The sequence below is a fragment of the Physeter macrocephalus genome, chromosome 4 (assembly GCF_002837175.3).
Source record: "Physeter macrocephalus isolate SW-GA chromosome 4, ASM283717v5, whole genome shotgun sequence".
Taxonomy (NCBI): Eukaryota; Metazoa; Chordata; class Mammalia; order Artiodactyla; family Physeteridae; genus Physeter; species Physeter macrocephalus.
In genome coordinates, this window is record NC_041217.1 from 144476094 (window position 1) to 144500775 (window position 24682).

The following is a 24682-nucleotide window of genomic DNA, read 5'->3' on the forward strand; positions in this document are numbered from 1 at the left end:
CTTTATTTTAAAGTCTATTATATCTGATATGAGTATTGCTACTCCAGCTTTCTTTTGATTTCCATTTGCATGGAATATCTTTTTCCATCCCCTCACTTTCAGTCTGTATGTGTCCCTAGGTCTGAAGTGGGTCTCTTGTAGACAGCATATATATGTTTCTTGTTTTTGTATCCATTCAGTGAGCCTGTGTCTTTTGGTTGGAACATTTAATCCATTCATGTTTAAGGTAATTATTGATATGTATGTTCCTATTATCATTATCTTAATTGTTTTTGGTTTCTTTTTGTAGGTCCTTTTCTTCTCTTGTGTTTCCCACTTAGAAAAGTTCCTTTAGCATTTGTTGTAGACTGTGTCTTGGCATGTTTCTCCTTTGGTTTATACTGTATGGGACTCGCTGCCCTTCCTGGACTTGGGTGGCTATTTCCTTTCCCGTGTTAGGGAAATTTTCGACTATAATCTCTTCAAACATTTTCTCTGGTCCTTTCTCTCTCTCTTCTCCTTCTGGGACCCCTATGTTTTTTGTATCTTCTCTATCTTTGCCACTATTCTTTTTCCGAGGTCCTGGATCATCTTCACTATCATTATTCTGAATTCTTTTTCTGGAAGGTTGCCTATCTCTACTTCATTTAGTTGTTTTTCTGTGGTTTTATCTTGTCCTTTCATCTGGTACATAGCCCTCTGCCTTTTCATCTTGTTTATCTTTCTGTGAAAAATAGATATCTTTTTGTTCCACAGCCTGCATGATTGTAGTTCTTCTTGCTTCTGCTGTCTGCCCTCTGGTGGATATGGCTATCTAAGAGGCTTGTGTAAGTTTCCTGATGGGAGGGACTGGTGGTGGGCAGAGCTGACTCTTGCTCTGGTGGATAGAGCTCAGTAAATCTTTAGTCCGTTTCATCTGGTACATAGCCCTCTGCCTTTTCATCTTGTCTATCTTTCTGTGAAAGATAGATATCTTTTTGTTCCACGGCCTGCATGATTGTAGTTCTTCTTGCTTCTGCTGTCTGCCCTCTGGTGGATATGGCTATCTAAGAGGCTTGTGTAAGTTTCCTGATGGGAGGGACTGGTGGTGGGCAGAGCTGACTCTTGCTCTGGTGGATAGAGCTCAGTAAATCTTTAGCCCGCTTGACTGTTGCTGGGTGGGGCTGGGTTCCCTCTTTTTTGGTTGTTTGGCCTGAGGCAACCCAACACTGGAGACTACATGGGCTCTTTGTTGGGGCTAATGACAGACTCTGGGATGGCTCACGCCAAGGAATACTTCCCAGAACTCCTGCTGCCAGTGTCCTTGTCCCCACGGTGAGCCACAGCCACCCCCCGCCTCTACATGAGACCCTCCAACGCTAGCAGGTAGGTCTGGTTCAATCTGCCCTGGGGTCACTGCTCCTTTCCCTGGGTCCCGATGCACACACTACTTTGTGTGTGCCTTCCAAGAGTGGAGTCTCTGTTTCCCCCAGTCCTGTCAAAGTCCTGCAATCAAATCCCAGCAGGCTTCAAAGTCTGATTCTCTAGGAATTTCTCCTCCCGTTGCCGGACCCCCCAGGTTCAGAAGCCTGATGTGGGGCTCAGAACCTTCACTCCAGTAGGTGGACTTCTGTGGTGTAAGTGTTCTCCAGTCTGTGAATCACCCACCCAGGAGTTATAGGATTTGATTTTACTGTGATTGTGCCCCTCCGACCATCTCATTGTGGCTTCTCCTTTGTCTTTGGATGTGGGGTATCTTTTTTGGTGAGTTCCAGTGTCTTCCTGTCAATGATTGTCCAGCAGCTAGTTGTGATTCTGGTGTTCTCACAAGAGGGAATGAGAGCACGTCCTTCTACTCCACCATGTTGGTTCCTCTTTTAATGTATCTTTTAATTTTCTATTAGTCCATAGGCTCCTTCTCTATTTCTCTTTTGTTCTGCACTGTATTTTCCTCTGGCATATTTTATTTATTGAAAGAACTGTATCATTTGTCCTGTTGAATTTCCCATAAGATTTTGCTGATATCATTCCCTTGGTGTTGTTAAACATGTTCTTTTTTCTTTGTTATTACCTTTAAATTGGTCAGGGTACCTAGAAGCTTAATCAGATTCAGTTTTTATTTTCAAGATTCATGCTGTGTCTTTCATCATTGACCATATAATGCCTGATCCATTCATATTCATTCATACTCTCTCTCTCTCTCTATCTATCTCTATCTCTATCTCTATGTCTCTCTGTCTCTTCATAGCAATTCCAATTCCAAGATGCATTGCATAGGTCTTATAAAACTGGTACTATTACAACTTTGACATCCATTCTTTATTTTCTGGAATACTTCTAAAAAGAGAAACTGCTTCATCTGTTTGTTTTCTCTGTGGCACTGTCCATATTTGAGAAACAAAATAAATTATCTTTTCTAGTTTTCATAACAAAGATTTTTTGTCTTTTTTTCCCCTCCTAAAACTTTTTATGAAGTTTACCCATGTATGATGATTTGTGTGTGTGTGAATTTTTTTTCCTGAACTTTTAGAAGGGACATATGATTTAGATGTACTTTTCTAACTTTGTAGCTTGAGACCTCTTTTCTTCTGTTTTTGTCACTTGTTCCTAAATATGGCAACTTAGAGATTTCCTGGCTTGCTTTTTCTTCCCAACTTTTATATAGAATTTTTCTTCTTTTAGTTTTGCTTCCCTGATCAATTTGAATTCTTTTCCCAGATGTTTTTATTCAGTGTTAAGTTTTATCTTGAAAGGTGACATGGGCATGTTAGTTTTGAGAGTTAATGGGTCCCAGACTGCTCTAACTCCTTCAGAATTTCCTATAAACCCTTCATACTCATCACTATGGAAGTAGGAAAACTTCTTCCAGTTGCTCTTCTTAAATTGGCCTACTGAGAGTTTTTTCCCCACTTCTGAGCTTTGAGTGAAACTCTCTTTTGTTATTTTGAAGTTACCTGATTTATCAGATGCCTCAATGCTTTCCTCTGATTTCTCCTCCAGAGATAATGTTACCAAAATGTCTCTTGTAACAACTGTGGTTTGTTCTCATCTCATATTTTGGGGTTCATGTGAATATCTTGTCACTTCATTTTGTTGCAGATGTTTTCCATGGATTTTTTTAAAGTACTATATTCTAGGTCCTTAACTTTTTAAAAAATTTCAGTATTACCTACTTTAATCCTAAATTCTACAGCATAGGTTCTCACAAAGTGAACCCATGTGTGAACAGCATCTGAGTCAGAGACACGACATTACTAACACCCCAGAAGTGCCTCTGGTGCCTTGTTTCCATCATTATGTGCCCCACTGTTCTAATATCTAACCACATATAGATTAGTTTTGTGTGGTTTTGAACATTTCGTAAATGGAATCACACAGTATTTTTTCTTTTGGATCTGGTTTCTTTGGTTGATCATTATGTTTGTGACATGCATATACTTCATTTTTATTGCTATATAGCAGAAGTCAGAAAACTAAGGCCTATAGGCAAAATTCAGAGTTTTAAATTTTATTTAAAATTTTATTGGAACATTGGTAGGCTCACTTATTTATATGTTATCTGTGGCTGTTCTTAAGCTACAACAGCAAAGTTGAGTAATTGTGATAGAGACCACATAACGTACAAAACATATATACTATCTGGCCCTTCACAAGAATAGTTTGTCAGCCCCTGTTTTAATAGTATTCTAATAAGAATACCATAATTTATCAATTTATTCTACTTTTTATTTGGGGCTAATACTAATAGTGCTGTTATCAACATTATTGTATATGTTCTTTGATGAACATATGTGTACATATTCCTGTTCATTATATACCTGAAATGGAATTGCTGAATCATAAGGAATGTGCATATTCTTCTCTAGAAGACATTGCCAAAGAGATTTTCAAAGTGTTCCAGTATCAGTGATTGAGAGTTCTAATTTCTACATATCGTTGCTAATTCACTGTACTTTCTAGGTTTTTTTGTTTGTTTGTTTGTTTGTTTTCATTATAGCTATTCCAGAGGGTATGAATTGATAATGTTTCATGGTTTTGTTTTGCATATTCTAAAACTATTATTGGGTACATACAGGTTTAGAGTGTGTTTTTGTTCTGACTGGTAGACCTATTCATTGTTGTAAAATGTCTTTATCTCTAGGAAAGATTTTGCCTTCAAATAGAGTTTATCTGATTTATTATAGCCAACCAAGTTTCTTTTTGTTAATATTGCTTTGTATTTTTCATCCTTTTACTTTCACCCTTTCTCTGTCCTTACATTTAAGGTATGTGTCTTATATAGTTGGGTTTTTTATTATTTAGTTTTCCCCTGCTTTATTTGGTGTCATCATTTAATTTACTGATATTGTTGGGCTTTTATCTCCTTTGTGCCTCCTTTAACAAGCAGACTTTTTATTCCCTTTTTTCCCTTTAATTTTAGGGTATATATTTGCTTATTATTATTTTAATAGTTGTACTATAAAATACATCTATCCTTTATTATAGTCTAAGTTTTTTATTTTTCCAGTTTCCTGATAATGCTAGAATTTTAGAACACTTACACCCCATTTACATCACTTTCCCCTTTAAAGTTATTGTTGCCATGCATTTTAGATCCCACAATGCATTGATAGTATTGATATACAGTAATGTTCATTTATATTTGCCTCTATATTGTTTTTTATAGTAATATTTATATTGATCTACATACTCATCTTTTTTGTTGCTCTTTATTTTTGGATTCTTTTTTTAATTTGGATCATTTCCCATTTGCCTGAAGAATTCTCTTCAGTGTTTTTGATGCAGGCCTACTGTTGGGAAATTTGCTTATTTCCATTTACTTATTATTTTTTAATTTATTTACATATCTACTAAATCTGTGAAAGATTGTTGACAGATGTTTTTCTTCCTGTACTTTAAAAATGTCATTCTGTTATCTTATGGCTTTATCATTTCCTTGAGAAGTCAGTTGTCAGTCTTACCCTTGCTAAGTTGAAGGTAATGTCCTTTGGCTTCTTTTAATATTTTCTCTTGCCTCTGTTTTCAGAAATTTGGTTTTATGTATTAACTCTGCTCAGGATGCTCAGAGCTTTTGGAATATATGAATTCCTGACATAAATTAGTTTGGGAAATTCTAGCCTGTTATCTCTTCATATATGCTGTATGACTGCTCCTTTATTCCTTACTTTTTGTGTGTCCGGTTACATCTGTTATACCTTTTGATTGTCTCCCACATGTGTTTTGCATTCCTTTCTGTATTTATCATTCTGTTTTGTCTTTTATTGTGAATGTTTCCTGTGAACCTATCTTCTAGTTCACTGATGTTGTCTTCTGCTGTTTCCAATATGCTGTTCACCCATCTATTAAGTTTTTTTTTTTAATTTCAGCTACTTAATTTTTAGATATAAAATGGCTCTGATATATTTTTATAGATGCCAATTTTTTGAACTCCTTAATCTTTATTTCTGTTTTGTCCAAATTTTCATTTATTTTCTTAAACATGTTGATCATAATTATTTTAAAGTGCTTGTTTCCTGACTCCAATACCTGGATTAAATTTGTGATCTGCTTCCTTTATCTTTTTACTTTTGCTTACTAGTCATGTTGTTCTGACTCTTTATGCACCACTTATTTTATAATTCAATTTTAGATATTATGTTTAAAACAAGTTCAGATTTTTCCAGGTGATGAAAGTGTTCCCTCTTTCCTCTACTAAACAGGTAGCATCATAGAACGATAACCTTGATTTAAAAGAGACTGAATTGGGTTGAGGCTATGTTGATGTTTTGGTAAATCTCAGTTTACCTTTAATCAAACTTTTGCTGAATCTCAGTTCAGCCTTCTTTTTTAGGCATGAGCCTCCAGTGTTTTCAATTTAGAGCCTTTCATGTCTTTGTCTTCTCAGTTCCAAGAAACTGAGACAGTTTCCATCCTGCTTGTCAGAGGTTTTAGGCTTAGTTCCTTACATTTCCACAGCAGGGAGCTTCAGAAATTATTCATGTATTTGAGTCCCCTCTAGTCTCTGTTTCTGTGACACCAGTTCTGCATAGTCACCAAGATGTCTGCTGATTTCTCTGTCCACCAGCACCAGCTTTATGGCTAGTTCCAGCTATTCTCAGAAATAGGTGTCCTCAGGGAAAATGTGATTGCAAATGGTCAACTGTCAATTCACTACTTTCCAGGGCTTTCAACTCTCACCTGCTGTGTTATCAAAGTCTTTCCTCCTGATGGATGTTTGTCTTATAAGTACCATCTGATTATATGAGATAGTTCTTTTGCTTTTCAGTCATTTTTGGATTAACTTTTTGCCCCCAACCTGGCACACCTTCAAAATTTAGCAAATATCTTGACAAGGACCTTTTATGTGTTTGAGGCTCTTCTAGTCTTCAGTTTTACCTCTCTAGCCTAGTGTGATCCACAAAAAAATTCTGCTGGGTGCTCTGTCCCCAGAAATAAGCTTTGCCTGAGCCAAGACCAAGTTTTTTAGCTTAGCTAGTCCAAATTGTTAAGAGTCTTCAGTTTTAAAATACAGTTCCTTAAGTGTCGATATTACTTCTAGGGTTTTTGCTTCTTGTGTTTTCAAGGCCTCTTGCCCTGGCAGATCTTTATTTCTTAAGCACCATAAGACTGTACTAATATCTGCTCTACTTTTCAGATACTATTGAGTTATCTACCTAGTAGTCCCAGGCAGCTTCATAAATCAATAAATGTCATGATTGAGAGACTAGTTGTATATCTAAGGCCTCATAAAACTCTAGTTTCATCACCCCACTCTCCTACAACCATCAAAAGCTTTGTTAGTTTCTCTGTGTCACAGCAATGACCCTTGTCCTAATCCAAGCCCTTGTTCTCAGCCTCTTGTCCATGCTCAGAATGTGCAAATGCTTTGAGGAAAAACAGTAGCCCACTTGTCTGCACCTTTTTAATGACTTAAACAATATAAACTTTTTATTTTTTTCTGGCTTTCCTAGTTTTTAGCAAGAGCATTGGTCTGCCATGCATTATTTCACCTAACCTAAAAAAAATTTCTGTATGTTTTATGAGATTTGTACCTCTGTGTGTTTGTTTTTTATTGCTGCCATAACAAATTACCATAAATTTGGTGGCTCAAATTAATTATATTACATTTCAGTAGACCTGAAGTTCAACATGTGTCTCACTGGGCTAAAATCAAGGTGTCTGTTTTCTACTTAGTGTTTCCACGGGCGGATCCATTTCCTTGCTTTTTCCAGTTTCTGGCAACCACCTACATTTCTTGGCTTGTGGCCACTTTCCTCCATTTGCAAAGCCAGCAACATTGCATCTCCCTAACTCTTATTCTTAGTCACATCTCCCTCTGTCTAAGCACAGCCACAAAAGGTTTCTCTGCCTTAAAGAACTCATTTGATTAGATTGGGCCCACCCAAATAATCCAAGGTAGTCTCTTCTTATCGCTATCCTTAACCTTAATCAAATCTGCAAAATCCCCTGCTGCCATGTGAGGTAACATATTCACTGGTTCTGGAAACTAAGGCATGGACATCATTGGGAACCATTATTCTGCCCATCACAATGCCACTAACATCTTCCTGGAATACCCTTCTCTGGCAATTGTTAAAAGATTTTTTTTCTTTGTCATATATTTTCAGCAGTTAAATATTATACATTAAGGTGTGGTTTTCTTTGTATTTATTCAATTTGACATTTATAGTGCTTCTCAAAAAGCACACATTAGACTTGGTCTCTGTGTGCCATATGTCTCTTAAGGTCTTTTATTTTCATTCCTGGGCATTTTCTTCTGATGGGCATGTTTTATATTATGAATATATTTCAGTCTGTGACTTGCATATTTGTTTTTTTAACAAGAGTCCTTTTGTGAATACAAGTTCTTAATTTAATGTAGCTTAGTTACTTTTGGTTACTTTGGTTCTTTGGTTACTTTGGTTCTTTTGGTTAGTACTTTGGTTAGCACTTTCTTTACCCTATGTAAGAAAACTGGCTAACCATGGTTGTAAAAATATTCTCCTATTTAAAAAATCTTTAGTTGTGTTGCCTTTCACATTAAATCAACAATGCATGTGGATTTGATTTGTATGTATAATGTGAGATTTGGATCAAGATTCATTTTATCCCCATATGATTAAGATCCAGCATCTTTCTCCAAACAGCCGTTCTTTTCCTCACTGTATTTACAAGGAGATAGTCCTGGATTCTGTTCTGTTCGACTGGGAGTTTAGATACATGAGTCTTTTTCTGAATTTTCTTCTATTTCATTGGTTTAATTGTCTAATTTTGTATTAATACCATACTTTCTCAATTGCTGTAGGTTTATAGTAACTCTTGATATCCCATGGCATAAGTCCTTCAGCTTTATTCTTGTTTGCAGATTGCCGTGATTATTCTTGGTTCTTTGTATTTTTATCTGCATTCCAGAGTCAACTTTTCAGTTTTAAAAGCCCTGCGAGGATTTTGATTGGTGTTACATTAAATCTGTGCTTTGATTAGAGGAGAACTGATATCTTACCAGCACTGAGTCTTTCAATCCATAAAAATGGTGACTTTTAAAATTAATTTAGATCTTTAATTTCTTCCAATTATGTCACAGTTTTTATTTTAGAAGGCTTGCATGTATTTCAGTAGATTTAATCCTAGATGTTTGATATTTGTTATGCTATTATAAATTGTATCTTTTAAAATTCTGTCATCTGTTTGTTCTTGGTATGATGACTTCTTAGAATAGATTTTTGTGTAGTGACCTTGTATCCAGTGACCTTCTTACATTCACATATTAATGTTAATAGATGGTAGATTTTGGGGTATTTACATATGTAATCATAACATCTGTAAATAATGACATTTTTATTTCTTCCTCTTTAATCTTTATGGCTTTTATTTATTTATTTATTTTGCCTTATTACACTATCCAGGGTTTCCAATATCCAATAGAACTGGTTATAGAAAGGGCATCTTGTCTTGTTTGCCATCCAAAGAAGAAAGCTTTTTATAATTCAACATTAAGTATGATGATTTCTGTAGATTTTTTGTGGGCATTCTTTTCCTGATTACAGAAGTTTCTTACATTCCTTATCTTTGTGTTGTCTTCAATTTCTTTCATCAGTGTCTTCTAGTTTTTGGAATACAGGTCTTTTGTCTCCTTAGGTAGGTTTATTCCTAGGTATTTTATTATTTTTTGATGCGATGGTAAATGTGATTGTTTCTTAAATTTCTCTTTCTGATCTTTCATTGCTAGTGTATAGAAATAAACAGATTTCTGTGTATTAATTTTATAACCTGCAACTTTACCAAATTCACTGATGAGCTCTAGTAGTTTTCTGGTAGAGTCTTTAGGATTTTCTATGTATAGTATCATATCATCTCCAAACAGTGACAGTTTAACTTCTTCTTTTCCAATTGTGATTCCTTTTATTTATTTTTCTTCTCTGTTTGCCATAGCTAGGACTTCCAAAACTATGTTGAATAAAAGTGTCAGGAGAGGAAAACATAGGCAGAACACTCTCTGACATAAATTGCAGCAGTATCTTTATTGATCTGTCTCCCAGAGTAATGGAAATAAAAACAAAATTAAACAAATTGGACCTAATTAAACTCAAAAGCTTTTGCACAGCAAGAGAAATCATAAACAAAACGAAAAGACGACCCACAGATTAGGAGAAAATATTTGCAAATGAAGTGACCAACAAGGGATTAGTCTCCAAAATTTACAGACAGCTCATACAGCTTAATATCTTCAAAACAAACAACCCAATCAGAAAATGGACAGAAGACCTAAATAGACATTTCTCCAAAGAAGACATACAGATAGCCAAGAGGCACATGAAAAGATGTTCAACATGCCTAATTATTAGAGAAACGCAAATCAAAACTACAATGAGATATCAATTCACACCAGTCAAATGGCTATCATCAAAAAATTCATGAACAATAAATGCTGGAGAGGGTGTGGAGAGAAGGGAACCCTCCTACACTGTTGTTCGGAATGTAAATTGGTACAGCCACAATGGAGAACAGTATTGGAGATTCCTTAAAAAACTAAAAATTGAGCTACCATATGATCTTGCAATCCCACTCCTGGGCATATATCTGGAGAAAAACATGGTCCAAAACGATGCATGCACTGCAGTGTTCATTGCAGCACTGTTTACAATAGACAGGACATGGAAGCAACCTAAACGCAATCGACAGAGGAATGGATAAAGAAGATGTGGTACATATGTACAATAGAATATTACTCAGCCATTAAAAGAATGAAATAATGCCATTTGCAGCAACATGGATGGACCTAGAGATTTTCATACTGAGTGAAGTAGGTCAGAGAGAGAAAGAAAAATATAGTATAATGTCCCTTATATGTGGGATCTAAAAAGAAATGATTCAAATGAACATTTACGAAACAGAAACAGAAAATGAACACAGACTTAGAGAACAAACTTACAGTTACCAGGGGGGAAGAGTGGGGGGAAGGGATAGCTTGGGGAGCTGGGGATTGACATGTACACACTGCTATATTTAAAATGGATAACGATCAAGGACCTACTGTATAGCACAGGGAACTCTGCTCAATATTATGTAAAACCTAAACAGGAAAAGAATTTGAAAAAGAATAGATACATGTATATGTATAACTGGATCACTTTTCTCTACACCTGAAACTATCACAACATTGTTAATCAACTCTACTCCAATATAAAATAAAAAGTTAAAAAAAAAAAAAAAAGACAGTCTGCTGGCGGAAATCCTTCTTCCTGGGGAGAGATCAGTCTTTGTTCTATTAAGGTCTTCAACTGACTAGATGAGGCCCACTCACATTATGGAAGGCAATCTGCTTTATTCAGAATCCATTTATTTAAATGTTAATCTCATCCATAAAAGCACCACAGAAATATCCATTATAATGTTTAACCAAATGTCTGGGTACCATGGCTAAGCCAGTTGACACATAAAATTAACCATCACACATGCTTTTCCACACTCTGCCTCCAGAAGTTTGTAAAAATTAACATTTAAGTGTTCTTTAAGTGGTCTTCCCTTTAGACTTTATTATCCTCTATTATTCTTACAATATAAATCAGTTTATAAAATTAGAAAAACCTGGTTCAAGGCCAGCTCTGCAACTTCTTATCTTTGTGACTTTGAACAACTCTAAATTTTCTCTACATTACGATTTAGGAAATTGAAGCATTAATTGTCCAGGGTGATAATGCAAATTAGAACTAGTGGTTAAATTCTATTGGAATTCTTGTTCTTGTATACACTTCATTATAAATAATGTTTTGAATTTGATAGCAATGAAACACATCTTATAGGTTTTTTAACTATATATGAGAATTTCATTTGAGAATGACAGGTGTATGTTTTATTAAGTACTATTTAATTAGTGAGATGACTACCTTTTAGTTCTTGCTTTATCATAGACTACTGAATCACTTTTGTCCTAAATTTTTCAGTTTGCAAGCATGTATGGGTATCTTTTATTTTTTTGTTCCAGGGGTATTCTAAGAATGATGTCAGTTACATGTATAAGATAGTTATCGTTGGTGACAGGAATCTTAAGAGAACATTTAACTTACTGCCAGTTTCAGGGAAGGAGAGCCCACAGTTTCTTCTAATAATACGTCATTTTATTATTGACTTTCGCTGAAAGAAAAATGGTTCTTCATGGAAATCCTGAAAAAGATTCTTCTGAGCTAAATTATTTCAGAATACCCTCATAAAAAACTAACTGAAGAGGGCTTCCCTGGTGGCGCAGTGGTTGAGAGTCCACCTGCCAATGCAGGGGTCACGGGTTCCTGCCCCGGTCTGGGAAGATCCCACATGCCGTGGAGCGGCTGGGCCCATGAGCCATGGCCGCTGGGCCTGCACGTCCGGAGCCTGTGCTCCGCAACGGGAGAGGCCACAACAGTAAGAGGCCCGCGTACCAAAAAAAAAAAAAAAAAAAAAACTGAATAGATATTAGCTGAAAGAGTTTGAGCTTAATTTTCATACTGGAGAATAATCTATTGGTTTGGAATGGAGATTTTGATTTTATAGTACAGCTTATTTGCATTTCAGGAGGCAGTATAATGTAAATAAAGTTAGATCTGGGTTTAAGTTCCAGCTCTGCCACTTAATAACTTGTATCTTTGGGCATGTTGTTAATTTTTCCAAGTTGCAGTGCCTTTTTCATAAGGTTATTGAAGGCTTACAAGATATTCATTTAAGAAGTACCTAACTCAGTCCTAGATACCTTGAAGGAACTGAACAAATATTGGTGTCATCCATCTTTTCCTGTGTTTACATGTGGACAAATGGGAATTTTGGTGAGAAATAAGAGGGGAATCACTTCCCTATGCTCCGGAAATATATTTTTCTGGCACTAACGGGAATAATATATCTCTTCTAATACTTGTTTTAGTCATAGTTAATGGCTTATGATAAGGTATGATGTTTGTTGCCTCTCTGCTTTTTTATAACTTGATCTTTAAATAAAAAAGCTTACACAAGGTTGCTTATAAGAGATATGTATGTGTTTGAATATATATACATATCACAAAATAGTCTTAAAATTTGAAGAGAATAACCATGAAGGCCATATAGTCCTTTTTGTTTCTTGGGGCAGGATTCCTCTCCCTGAACTCCTTGACTCTAGATAGGTATTAGTGCTCTATGTGAATAGCTTTAGTGATTGTGATCTTACTCCCTCTTAAGACAGTCATTCTGTTTTTAGAATGCTCTATTAATTAGGAAGTTCTTCCTCATTTTGTCCTTTATTATATCTCATAATAATCCTACCTGCTGATCCATTCTACTCATAGAGATTCACAGAATAAACAAACTTTATTCCACATGTGTGCAGGAATCATGTCTTAATCATCTTTCTATCCTCAGAGTCTAGGATAGTAAGTACCCAGCTCAAAATAGGGGTATTATTCAATGAATAATTGAGGTTCAGATTTTTAAGGCCCTTTTGTATTTTTTTCATATATAAACTTTTAAAATTTAGTCTACATTTTTATTACTCCTGGTCAAAAATTATTTTTTTCAACTGTATTGACAAAATTAAACAAGGAATATTGATTTATGTTTATGTCTGATATCACTTATCATATAATCTAGAAATTAATATTTCTTCCAAGGATAGAATTTTAAAATTCAACATCATTTACATCTCTTTCATTCATTTTTTCTTGCAATATATTCTATTTCTGAAGATTGAAACATATTAACATAGTGTCTTATTTCTTACACTTTCCTTTGCAGTGTCTTTTGTACTCATTACAGGTGATTACATTTTCTGTGCTATTAATAGAGTAAATGCTCTACTTCATTGGCTTATCAGACTGGACAAAAATAAGCAACATCCATCTATATACTATTTAAGAAAAAGATGTAAACATAATAATAAGGAAAAGTTAAAAGTACAAATATACATCATCCAAGCACTGACTAAAGGAAAGCTATTGTAGCTATATTAATGGTAAATCAAAAAAATGTTAAGGGAAAAAGCATTAATAGAAATAAATGGAGTTACTTCATAATGGTAAAAGGGCTCAATTCACCTAGAAGTTATAATAATTCTAAATATATATTCACATTTTCTGTGATTTTTAAACTTGCTCTATTATTTATTGCTTACATTTTTAAACTGAATGCTCTCTTCCTAATTTCATGCCATCACCAAATTTTTAAAATCATTTTTCTTGATAATCTTTGTTCATCTGATTTCTTACATAAAGTGAATGACCACCTTATTAATACTAATCCCTACAGCAGTCTGTTTGTGCTTACTGGTTCCTTTTACCATCAGTTCTCTTTATTTCCGTTCCTGTTTGACTACAGAACAAGGGTATTAGCTAGTAGTTGAGAAAGATATTTGATACTAAATTATATAAAATTACCATATGTAAGAACATCCTTACTGTGAATGACATAGTTTACAAAGCTATCTCTTTAGAATTCTATTTCTTATGCCCTTGAGTTGATCTCTCAGAAGTAAAGAACAGGCTGCCCATAGAAGGAGGAGGACCCATGTGTTTTGATTCCAACTACCCTGCTTTTCCTTTTTACTTCTTGTGGCTTGTTACTGCATTTTGGTATACAAGTAATAATTCTAAATCACTTCCTTTGTAAGTCATAGGTATGTGTTAAAATGCTTAGATTTACCTAGTTTTCCCAAATACTTATTTTTCAGAGTGCAGGTATAATCTTTTAGGAGTCCACATAACAATGTGTAAGCTATTACCTACTACACACCTTATTACATGTCTTGACACAGTATCCATTCCTATTTATTCAAGAAACATCTACTGTGTTTCTAGTCTTTGATAAGCAGTATTAGTGATACTGTAATAAAACTGTATTAGTTTTATTGAACAGAATAGTAAATTCTCACTTACCCTTTTGTTCCTTTCCTAAGAAATCCAGCATTTAATTCAATTCCTTACATTGGGGGAGGGGGAGAACAATTACCACAGAAACATGGGTGTCATTTTAATTATAAAATAAATTAATGGATATCTTTAAATTTTTCAGGATGAGAGAGACCCAGAGAAAGAAGATGAACTGGAACTGAAAAGAGGTCTTTTATATAGAGACTCTGCCTATGACAGTGACCCAGAGTATAGGTATGAGCTTGATTAATACAGTGTATAGAGATCTTCTCATAGTTAGTATAAAAATAATCTGGTTTTTAATCTGCAGGATTTGTGGCAAATTTAGACTCAATATTTATTTATTTATTTATTTATTTATATTTTATTTTAACTATATAAAATCCTATTATAGTATTTTAATGTTTGCCTTACTGAAAATTTTCAGTGAAAACAAATATAGTCTATTAATGGTGGTGCCTTTGATCCTACTTAAGATTTCTAGTGTATTTGGCTGCCTTGCAAATCCACATATTCAGGACTTATTTCAGGATGTATTTATTCTCATCCTGAATAAATGAGGAAACAACAGGTTTCAAAATTTAGATCATGAGTAAGCCTTTTTTAATAACATAAGAGAAATTCAGTTCTTCTAGCCTAAAATTTCAGAAATGTTAGTAATAATACAATTTTTGCAAAATTATACTAGCAAATCTCATGAAGACTTTTGAAAACTTTGTGTTAATTGCCATTAAGTGTGGTATTAAAAACTGAATGTAAATTGTGAGTTTATATAACTAAAGTTTCTCTGAGGCCTTTGATGCTATACCACTGATTACTATATGGCTTCCACCTTCCTGAGTTTCCTGAAAAACAAGTGTAAGAAAAAAGCTTCAGATAATGGAATATGTTTTATTGCTAACTGGTGTTTTGGACTGAAATCTCTGATCCTTGCCCTGGTAAACTAGGCTAGGCATTCCGTAAACATGTGAGGACTTTTCCTTTTGTCCCTTACACAGAGTATAAATGTGAACTCCTGTCCAAAGTTACTGCTTCCCATCCTTGAGGAAACCTGGGTCTCTCATGAAGGAAAGTAGTGTATTTTAAATGAGTTTGAAGAAGAAGCAATCCAAATGGGAAAAGGAAGGGCCAAGAAAGTACATACCTTGAGGAAGAATTTGTACCCTTTATTGTTGTTACTTAAACTTCTAATTCTTAGATTTGCATTATATGGATTAGCATCCCAATTTTGGGTTCTGTATCCACGTAATTAATTCTAATTGGGGTAAGAAGTGAGTAGGGTTGATAAAGCAAAGGGTCTGATTTTCAAACTTTTGTATGTATAATATGCTTCTTAAAAATATAGATTTCTACTGTCTATCTCCATAGATTATGGTTCCTAACATACAGAGGTGTGACCTAGAAATCTGCATTTTAAAAAATATCATGAATGATTCTAGTGAAGGTAATATAAGGACCATATTTTGAAAAACATTGGTTTCTATTTAAAGTTTGCCATAAACCTTAGTATTGGTTCTTTTTCCAGTTCACCAAGCAATGTTAATGGCTAAGCTTTTGGTCACCTGAGACTGTTTTAGTACCTCTCAAGTGAGAGAGTTAAGCAGAGCATCAGGAAAGTTCTGCTTACACATTTCTGAGATTACTTTATATTCCTTGCTGCTTCTCTTGGACCAGTAGGACATACTTGGACCAATAGGACACAGTGGTCAGTGCTTCAAGACATTTTATAAGAGTATCTTTGATATTAGCTCCAGAAGCTACTGAACTGATCAGGGTATTATTTTGGTTTTATCCCCAAGTCATATTATATAGTAGGCCAAGAAGTCACCCCATTCTATTTTCCATCTCAAAGATGAGAGAACCCACACTCAAAGTAGTCACCCACTTGCTTGCCTTAAGTCTTCTATCAGCAGAAATCAAGAGGGAACTTGAGATCTTGGCTAAAAATTACCCCTCTGCAGACATCCATTGACACAGGGGTCAAGAGGAAGTCTGTATGGACCTCTGGAGTGGCTGAGTGAAGAGCTCAGCAAATCCTCTCCTCCGAAAGCAACAAAATTGAACAGAATTGTCAAAAACAACAATTTAAGGACTCTGGAAATTGACCAAAGGAATATAACAAATTGAGAAGCGTTTATCAAGAAAATCTACTGGGCTTCCCTGGTGGCGCAGTGGTTGAGAGTCCACCTGCCGATGCAGGGGACACGCGTTCGTGCCCTGGTCCGGGAAGATCCCACATGCCGCGGAGCGGCTGGGCCCGTGAGCTATGGCCGCTGAGCCTGCGCGTCCAGAGCCTGTGCTCTGCAACGGGAGAGACCACAACAGTGAGAGGCCCCCGTACTGCAAAAAAAAAAAAACTATGGCCGCCGAGCCTGCGCGGCCAGAGCCTGTGCTCTGCAACGGGAGAGACCACAACAGTGAGAGGCCCCCGTACTGCAAAAAAAAAAAAAAGAAAATCTACTGAAGCTCAATAAGAGCAGTGGGAGTCTGTGGCATTTTACCTGGAGCTCCAGTCCCCATCCCCCAACCCCCAGCTCCTCAGCACAAAAGCTCTACTGGGGTGGTCATGCCAAAAGACAGGCAGCTCTGCTGCCAGAGGGGACTGACTTTTTATGGCACATAGCATAGGAAATTTCATGTGTGGGGGGATTAATGGAAACAATAATGATCCCACTGGCAAACAATAAGGGAAGGCTGAGGTCTTACTTACTGCTTACTGGGGCAGACAACAAAAATCCAAGGACAAGATAGCCACAGTTGTCCTTGATAAAGTTCTATGTATCCCTGGTAGTCTAGAACATTATGTGTATGTATAAGGCTGTAAACATGTTCAGGAGAGACCAGAGAGCATATTAGGGAGCCACGACTCCATGGCTGAGTGTGAGGCCTTATGAAGGCATAAAGCAAATTCCAGGGCAGCTTTATCAACCAGATAAACTTTGAATGTATTCCCTAAGCCACACATAGGTCCACTAGCAAAAGATGGAAACGTTATAGGATTATTGACTCTGACCAATCATTTGTTGGTCATCAAGCTATGTTGATGCAGGGGCAACCCCTAGGAGGCCAGGCTTAAAAATAGAAACAATAATTGAAAAAAAAAAAAAAATGAAGAGACACCAGCGACTACACAGTGCAAGGGAAACAGACTTCACAGCATAGGTCCAGGCAAGTCACTAAACAATCAAAAACAACTTGGTAAGGAGTAAGAACCCAGAGTTGCTACAATTTTTATCTAAATTGTTGTTTTCAACAAAAAATTATGAGACATGCAAAGAAACAGTAAAGTGTGATCCATACTCATGAAAAATGAGTTACTAGAAACCTCCTGAGGCAGCCCTGGGGATGTAGCAGCTATGTTTAAAGAACTAAAGAGAAGTATAATGACAGTCAAATAGAGAGTATTCATGAAGAGATAGAAATTATTTTCTTTCATATTTTTCCCAGGAAAAACTATGCCCAGGACTCAATCCTTTATCTTATGATCTAGATATTATACATTGTGGCTATCAGCCATGGAGTACAGCAGATGTTCCATGTTTTCTGCAGGAAGAGCAGAATGGCAAATTAGAGTGCTTGTTATTTCATCTTCCGGGCATCAGCCTATCCATGCTAGCTGTCCTGTGTTTTCCATCACCCTTGAGAATGAAATTCACTTGAAAGAAATCTCTTGTCAAGGAGTTATTAAGTGACCTTTTACGTCCAATAATTGGGGATTTGAGAGCTGGATTGGGGAAACAATTTACTACCCATGAAGACGTCCTTTTCAACTTTCATATTGCCTACGTTTCAGAAAATTTTAGACATTTGCTATGGTAGCCTTGCCAATTTCCAGGGCCCTGGGATGCTCTTTCTCCTTTTAGTACCTTCTATATATTTTTCAAATTTCTTCAATTTTCAGGATGTTGAAATTTCTCTGTACTGTAGTACACTTCTGGCATCATTATTCAATTTGATCATTAGTCCTAACTAAAGACCAGGCATGAGGTGATGCTTCATGTAGATGGGAGTTGGCCACAAAAAGAGAGGGGAAGATAAAAATAATTTTAACTTCATGTTTAGAACATGACTTGGCCTTTTATGACTATTGCCCCAAATTTTTAGCTGTGTTGTTCTTTTATGGAACTAGCTATTGATATAAACTTTTTTCTATTGTGCATGTTTTGCAGGTTATTAGCAGTAAGAATATGCTCAATATAAATGCTTTAATTATGAAATTGTTTATGACAGAATCTCAAACTGAGTAATTTAAACTTTGACTATACATTTTTGAATAACACAGATTGACTATAGTTTTCATTTCCTGCCCATTGCTCACTTTCTGATTAACTTGATGAATTTACCAAGATGTCTTTAGTACTAATAAATGAACGAAAAAAAAGTCTAAATAATATATAGACTTAAAGTCTCTTGAATAACTAAGAATAAGCTTTCAGTTTTAAGTGAGAAAACGTTGCTCAAATCTAATTTGAATTATTTGGATTTTGTGTTACCTGGTATTTTTATTGATATTTCAGACTAATTTGTGCCTTGGTTCTGTTACAGTATGATGTCTGGAATAACCAATGTCTTCTTGTTTATCTAGTGAATGCCTACTCATTCTTTAGGACTAAATTCAAGTTATTCCCTCTTCTGAGATACCTTTTTTGACCTCAGCAGACTGTTAGTCATTTTCTCCTTTATCCTGCCACTTCCTCTCGCATATATAATTTCAATTAGCAATATTTATCTCACAGTGATCATTTCATTATATGTCTGTTTTGCCCCCTTCTGTTAAGTGTGAGGCACAGGTGTTGTGCTTACCTTTGTTTTTTGACTGCCCATCAAGGTCTCTCACATGTACTAGGAGCTCAATTTAAAAAAAACAGTTCAAATATTAAAATTGGGTCTTTTATTAATAATGATCAGTTGCATTTGCTGAAACTCTTTATTATTAAATATCACATATTGTTGTGATATTTAATAACATCTCTAGATAAGGAATCAACAGTGGAATTAATAATTATGAAAGCTGTTAGAACTTATTTGTTGTCAGTGGCTCATTTCTGCACACCCTTACTCAGAGAATGGAAGTAAATGACGTATAAGTAACCAGTCTTCAGTATATTCATTTGAATAGATGTCTATTAATGTTTACTGTATAGTTTCTGTGAATAATAAAAGAAGATAAATGGTAACATGCAATTTTTTTCCCGAAGCTTTTAAAATTTTATAGAAAAGCCACTAATTTAGTGCTTTCTAAAGTGTAATGCCTAGACCAGCAGCATCAGCATGACCCTGGTACTTGTTAGAAATCCAAATTCTTGGACCCCATCTCAGACATCCTCAATTAGTAACTCTGGGGGTGAGGCTCAGTAATGTGAGTTGTAATAAGCCCTCCAGATGACTCTAATGTGTATTAAAGTTTGAGAATTACTGCTATAATTTATCAGTAAATTTTGATGTCTTTATGGCATTTTATCTTTGTGTGGTATATTTAAAGATACAAAATGCTTTACAGATTTTATTAGACCATAGTTTAGTCTCTCCCTATCATCTATTCTGAACTCCAAAATTTTGAGTATTTTCCTTCCTACATTCCATCCATCCATCCATCCGTCCGTCAATCTATCCATCATCCATCCATTCAATGTCTATAGAGCATACATCACATCCTCAATACTATTCTACATGTTTTGTCAAAGTTTTGCTTGATAGGAACCTTTATAGAGTATTATGGGAAGGAATTCATCTCTTATATTATGTCTTTATATTGAATCTTAGATCACAAGTTTAAAGTGTAGAATATGCATCATCATCTTTTAATGTCACTTTCAACTCTGGTTATTTGAGTACAAATGGCAAATGGCCAATATTTGTATTCTCATGACCTTCCAGTTATTTATTAGAATTAATATTATTTGCATGGCATATCCATCTTACCCCCTGACCTTCGTTTTCATGTATATCACCTTATAGATATTTTATCTGAAAACTATGTGTAAAGTAGTATGTACTTTGGTCTTCATTTCATACTGATATAGAAAACACCGTCAGGGTTTCAAGTGAGTTTACCCTTCTGTAAGCAAAATACTAGTATCCTAGTCCATGTTAAGCTGCCTGAGACCCTTCTCTTCTCTGTATATATGCTAGGCCTTAAAAAATAAATTTATAATTTATACCTTAGCAATATTTAAGATTTGAAAGTGCTCGGTTCTCAGATATTATCCTGGTCTCTGTTCTTTTTTGTCTTTTTTTCTCTTAATAGCTTTGTCATTATTAAATAGAGGGCTCCCTATTCAAGTAGCAAGAGTAAATTGCCAAAAAATGTACTGCATTTAATAAAATAGCAGTTTTATCCCTGCTTTAAAGATAATCATTTTATGTTATATAGCACTAATGCAGTGTTTTGTAGAGTAGGAACTTTGAATGCTTTGAATGAATGAATGCTGGAGATACTCATGGTAAAATACAGAAGTGTAGTGTTTAAAAGCCTATTACTATAATAAGACTTTTTAAGTGTCGCTTACACATTGTAAACTTATTAATATTCCCAATAATGGAAAAGCAGAACTGACTCAATATGTTCACAGTTTATTAGTTAGATAGCCAAATACTTCCATGTCTAGAAGTAAATGTTGCTTTTAAGATTCTGCTACTCTTCGTTTGCACCTGTCCATACGTATTAGAACCTGTTCAGCAAACACCTCTGTTTTGCAAACACCTCTGTTTTGCAATTCAGACTTCTAGGATGAGCCAATTCCCAAATTCTCTCCGGAGAACTACAGTACTGTTTACTAAATTGAAAATTTTGCAATTTTAAATAGAAATAAACTTCCTGTCAAAATTTGCAAGATTTTAAAAGCATTCGGTTGTCTGTTTTGGCCACTTCAGCTCTTTTTTACAGACCCTTATCAGGTTCACAGTTGCTCCTAAAAAAAGATTTCTGAATTTTATTTATTCATTTATTCATTCACATGATAATTTATGATAGGGATTAGGAATTTGATTTACAATCTCAGAAAAACCTACACGATGATTTTTAAAGTTAGCAGCCCTACTATTGCTTACCTTTCTGAGATTTGGGTAGTAGCTTAATAAAAATTCAAATTTCTGTTGACTAGGTTTATTGTGGTAGAACTAGCCTGGCAAAATATAGAGTTCAGAAAAGAACATTATCATCTGACCATCAGTATGCAGTAAAGTTGATGACTGTGGACAACAGGGAGATTAGGGACAGATCTGTGTTTTGTGAAATATTAATTAGTGCCTGACTTGACATAAAACAAAAAAAGCAACAAATAAACCAAATACAGCTAAACAAACAAAACACAACATGTGGGACTCCTGAAGTAGTATGAGGGAACAGAGGCAAATGTGGGGACTTAGGCTGGTAGATATACTTGCAGAGGTACAAAGTACCTGCAGAAGAAGTTCTATTAATGTATTTGTGTGTGTGATTTCTCTATCACTTGACTCAAATTGTCCAAAAAACTGTTTTGAGTGACTGTTTTAGCAGGAGTTAGGCTTGGTGAGAAACTGTATGAAAGAAATTGTATTCAGTTGGCTAGACTATTTCTTAAGCAAAGCTAATGAAAGAAAGGTGGAAACTATATGAAAGCAATAGCCTTGAGACATGGCTAAGGCCTTTTGAAAAATTTTAAAGATTATACTAACATTATTAGAAATTGTGTTAATTACCTCTCTGAAGCTGAATGAACAAGGTAAAAGTAAGGATAATCATGTTTGTTATTTTCACAATTTTCCAGTGTGAAAGAGATGGTACCAGGTGTAAAGAAAGTTTGATAGGATCTAGTAATATTGCTGGAAAGTATGAAATAGAATCCCATTTTAGCAAAGCCATCAGGAAATAGACCTATTGTCATGATTCACAGAAGTGAATTTTTTAATATTATTATAAAATATATCAACTGTAACAGAGGAATGTACTTAAGATTGGTGTGTCCTAAATAACAACAATGAAATGAATATCCATTTACTCATCATCCAGCTTAAGAAATAGAACATAACCTATACCAATAAAGCCACCTGTGCCCCTAACCAATTGCATCTCTTTCCATAGAGATAACTGTTATTGTGACTTTTCTGATAAACTTCTCTTTTTTTTCTTTATAGTTACACCACACATGTATCTATCCTTAAGCAATAAATTATTTAATTTTCCTTGTTTTAAACTATTCTTTATAAATGTAATTATAACTGTGTATTGTGTTTCCTTTTTTCCACTCAGTTGATTTTTCAGTTTCATCTATATTGATGCATGTAGCTATAGATAGTTCATTTGCTCTGCTGTATACTATACCGTTGTATGCATTCACTACAACTTGATTTATTTGTTCTAATGTAGATGGATATTTAGGTTGCTTGCAGTTCTTAGCTGTATTATGAAGAGTGTGATTATGAACATGTTTGTACATGTCTTCTTGTACACATATGCAAGAATTTTGCCAGGGTACCTAGGAGCCAAGTGGTTGGGTTGAAGTTGCATATTTAACCTTACTGACTCATGCCAAATGGTTTTACAAAGTAAGTATGTAAGTGTTCTCATTACTTTACATCCTCATCGACACTGTGGCAAGCTCTAAGAATGATAACACAGCCACTTTGTGCCTTTTTTTGTGACCACTTTTATTGAATTCAGGTGGTAGATTGACTTCAGGTGAAATAGCAAATTATTTTTACAGATATCCAGCTCCGAGAGTTGCTATTTCACAATTCACAAGTAACATCATGGGACTGATAAGCCAGGGAGGAAATTGTTTGTTTTGTGTGGAGTGAGATTCCAAATATATGAAGACAATATTTGTAACATTTAATAGCAAGGACATACAGTTTTATATGGCACAAACTCCATAATCTCTAACATGCCTGAGAGGTCTTATCTATAACAAGTACTTAATTTATTAAAGTGGGTTCATTATTTGTTTAAAAAATAAAATAAACTCAGTCTTTTAAAAAGTCAATGTTTTATTTCTAGCAAATTTTAAAAAAGCACTATCAAGCCTTCAGAAAGAGTTTCCTTTTCTTCTCTATTCCCATTACAACGAGCCTAGTCCTGGTCTATTTTATAGCTTCTATCTGTTCTCTCTCTTTTTTCTTCAACACCCTCAAAATAACAGTATTTCTCTATTGCTTCAAATACAGACTCTTCCACCTTGTTTTCCGTTTTCTAAAAGTGATTCATATTCAGTCAAATTTTCTACTCCTCTTTGAGGACAATAGCATGCCACAGTGGAAAGGACATTAGAGCCACAGAAATGGTATCCTTTTCCATTCCGCCGCTTACTACCTGAATAGTCTTAGGCAAGTCACTTGACTTCACTGAGTCTCAGTTTCCACAGTTACCAACTTCAGAGGGTTGTAAGATTTTTTATAAATATGTATAAATATACATAAAGTACCTAGTAGTTCAATGCCTTATATTTAATAACTTTTGTGTGCCAAGTAAGCACTGTACTATGCACTTTACATATATTCTCTTTGATTTTTACAACAATACTGCAAAAATACAGTAAAGGAAGCTGAGACCCTGGACAATTGAATAAATCACCCAGGTTCCCACAGCTTACAAAGATGGAGCTGGAATTCAGTTCCAGGTCTGCCTGACTTTAGAGGCCAAGCACTCTCATAACTGGCCATACCATACCATCTGTGCCCTGCTTTTACCTTGCCGCACCTCTCTCTCTTCTCAGAATTTCTTTTTAACTCTCACATACCATTTTCATTTTATTGTTTTGTAATTGTTGCATGCAAATAGTGTCACTCTTTGAAGGCATAAGCCTTGTCATATTTTATATCTCAAAGCCCAAACAGAGTACCACACACCTATAAAGTACTTAGTAAATATTTGATTTATATAGTACTACTTCTCATTTTGTTTCCTCATTGTTTTAATCTTTTATATCCTTTTTTATAGCTCATTTCAGCAGCCACCTGGCGCTCTCCATTTGGATGATGGCGAATACTGGTCCAACAGGGCAGCCTCTTACAAAGGAAAATCCCACCGACCCATCTTTGAGAACAGCATGGACAAGATGTACAGGAACTTATACAAAAAGGCCTGTAGTTCTGTTTCTCATACACAGGAAAGCTGTTGAGACCAGTGGTGATAAACTGTATGAGTGTCCTTGTCAACTTCTCAATGAAAACGTTTGATGTGATCAGTATCTGTATTCCTTTTCTTTTAAACAGGTGGTTCTAATTGAGTACAGTAGTTAGACTTGAATAAGTGTATTACTTCAAATGATAAATTATCCTGGGCAAGGCTTCTTTTTCCAGTCACACTAAAGAATGCTATATTCTAAAAGTCAAAGCTCTGCAACACAATCACAACCTCCATTCTGATTCTGAGAAGGCTGTTCTGTCACATCTCTCTCATA

The 24682-nt window shown here is 35.2% G+C and overlaps 1 protein-coding gene across 5 annotated transcripts in view; it reads left to right on the forward strand.

The window, feature by feature from the left end:
* Positions 1–24466, forward strand: part of SPATA6 (spermatogenesis associated 6) — a 151373-nt gene extending 126907 nt beyond the window's left edge. For all 5 annotated transcript variants that reach the window (XM_024119740.1, XM_024119739.3, XM_028489411.2 and 2 more), the window contains 2 exons: positions 14446–14537; positions 24220–24466. In XM_024119740.1, coding sequence (XP_023975508.1) covers positions 14446–14537; positions 24220–24400 — 273 coding nt within the window. In that variant the 3' untranslated portion in view covers positions 24401–24466. The remainder of the gene's footprint in view (positions 1–14445; positions 14538–24219) is intronic.
* The last annotated feature ends 216 nt before the right edge of the window (positions 24467–24682 follow it).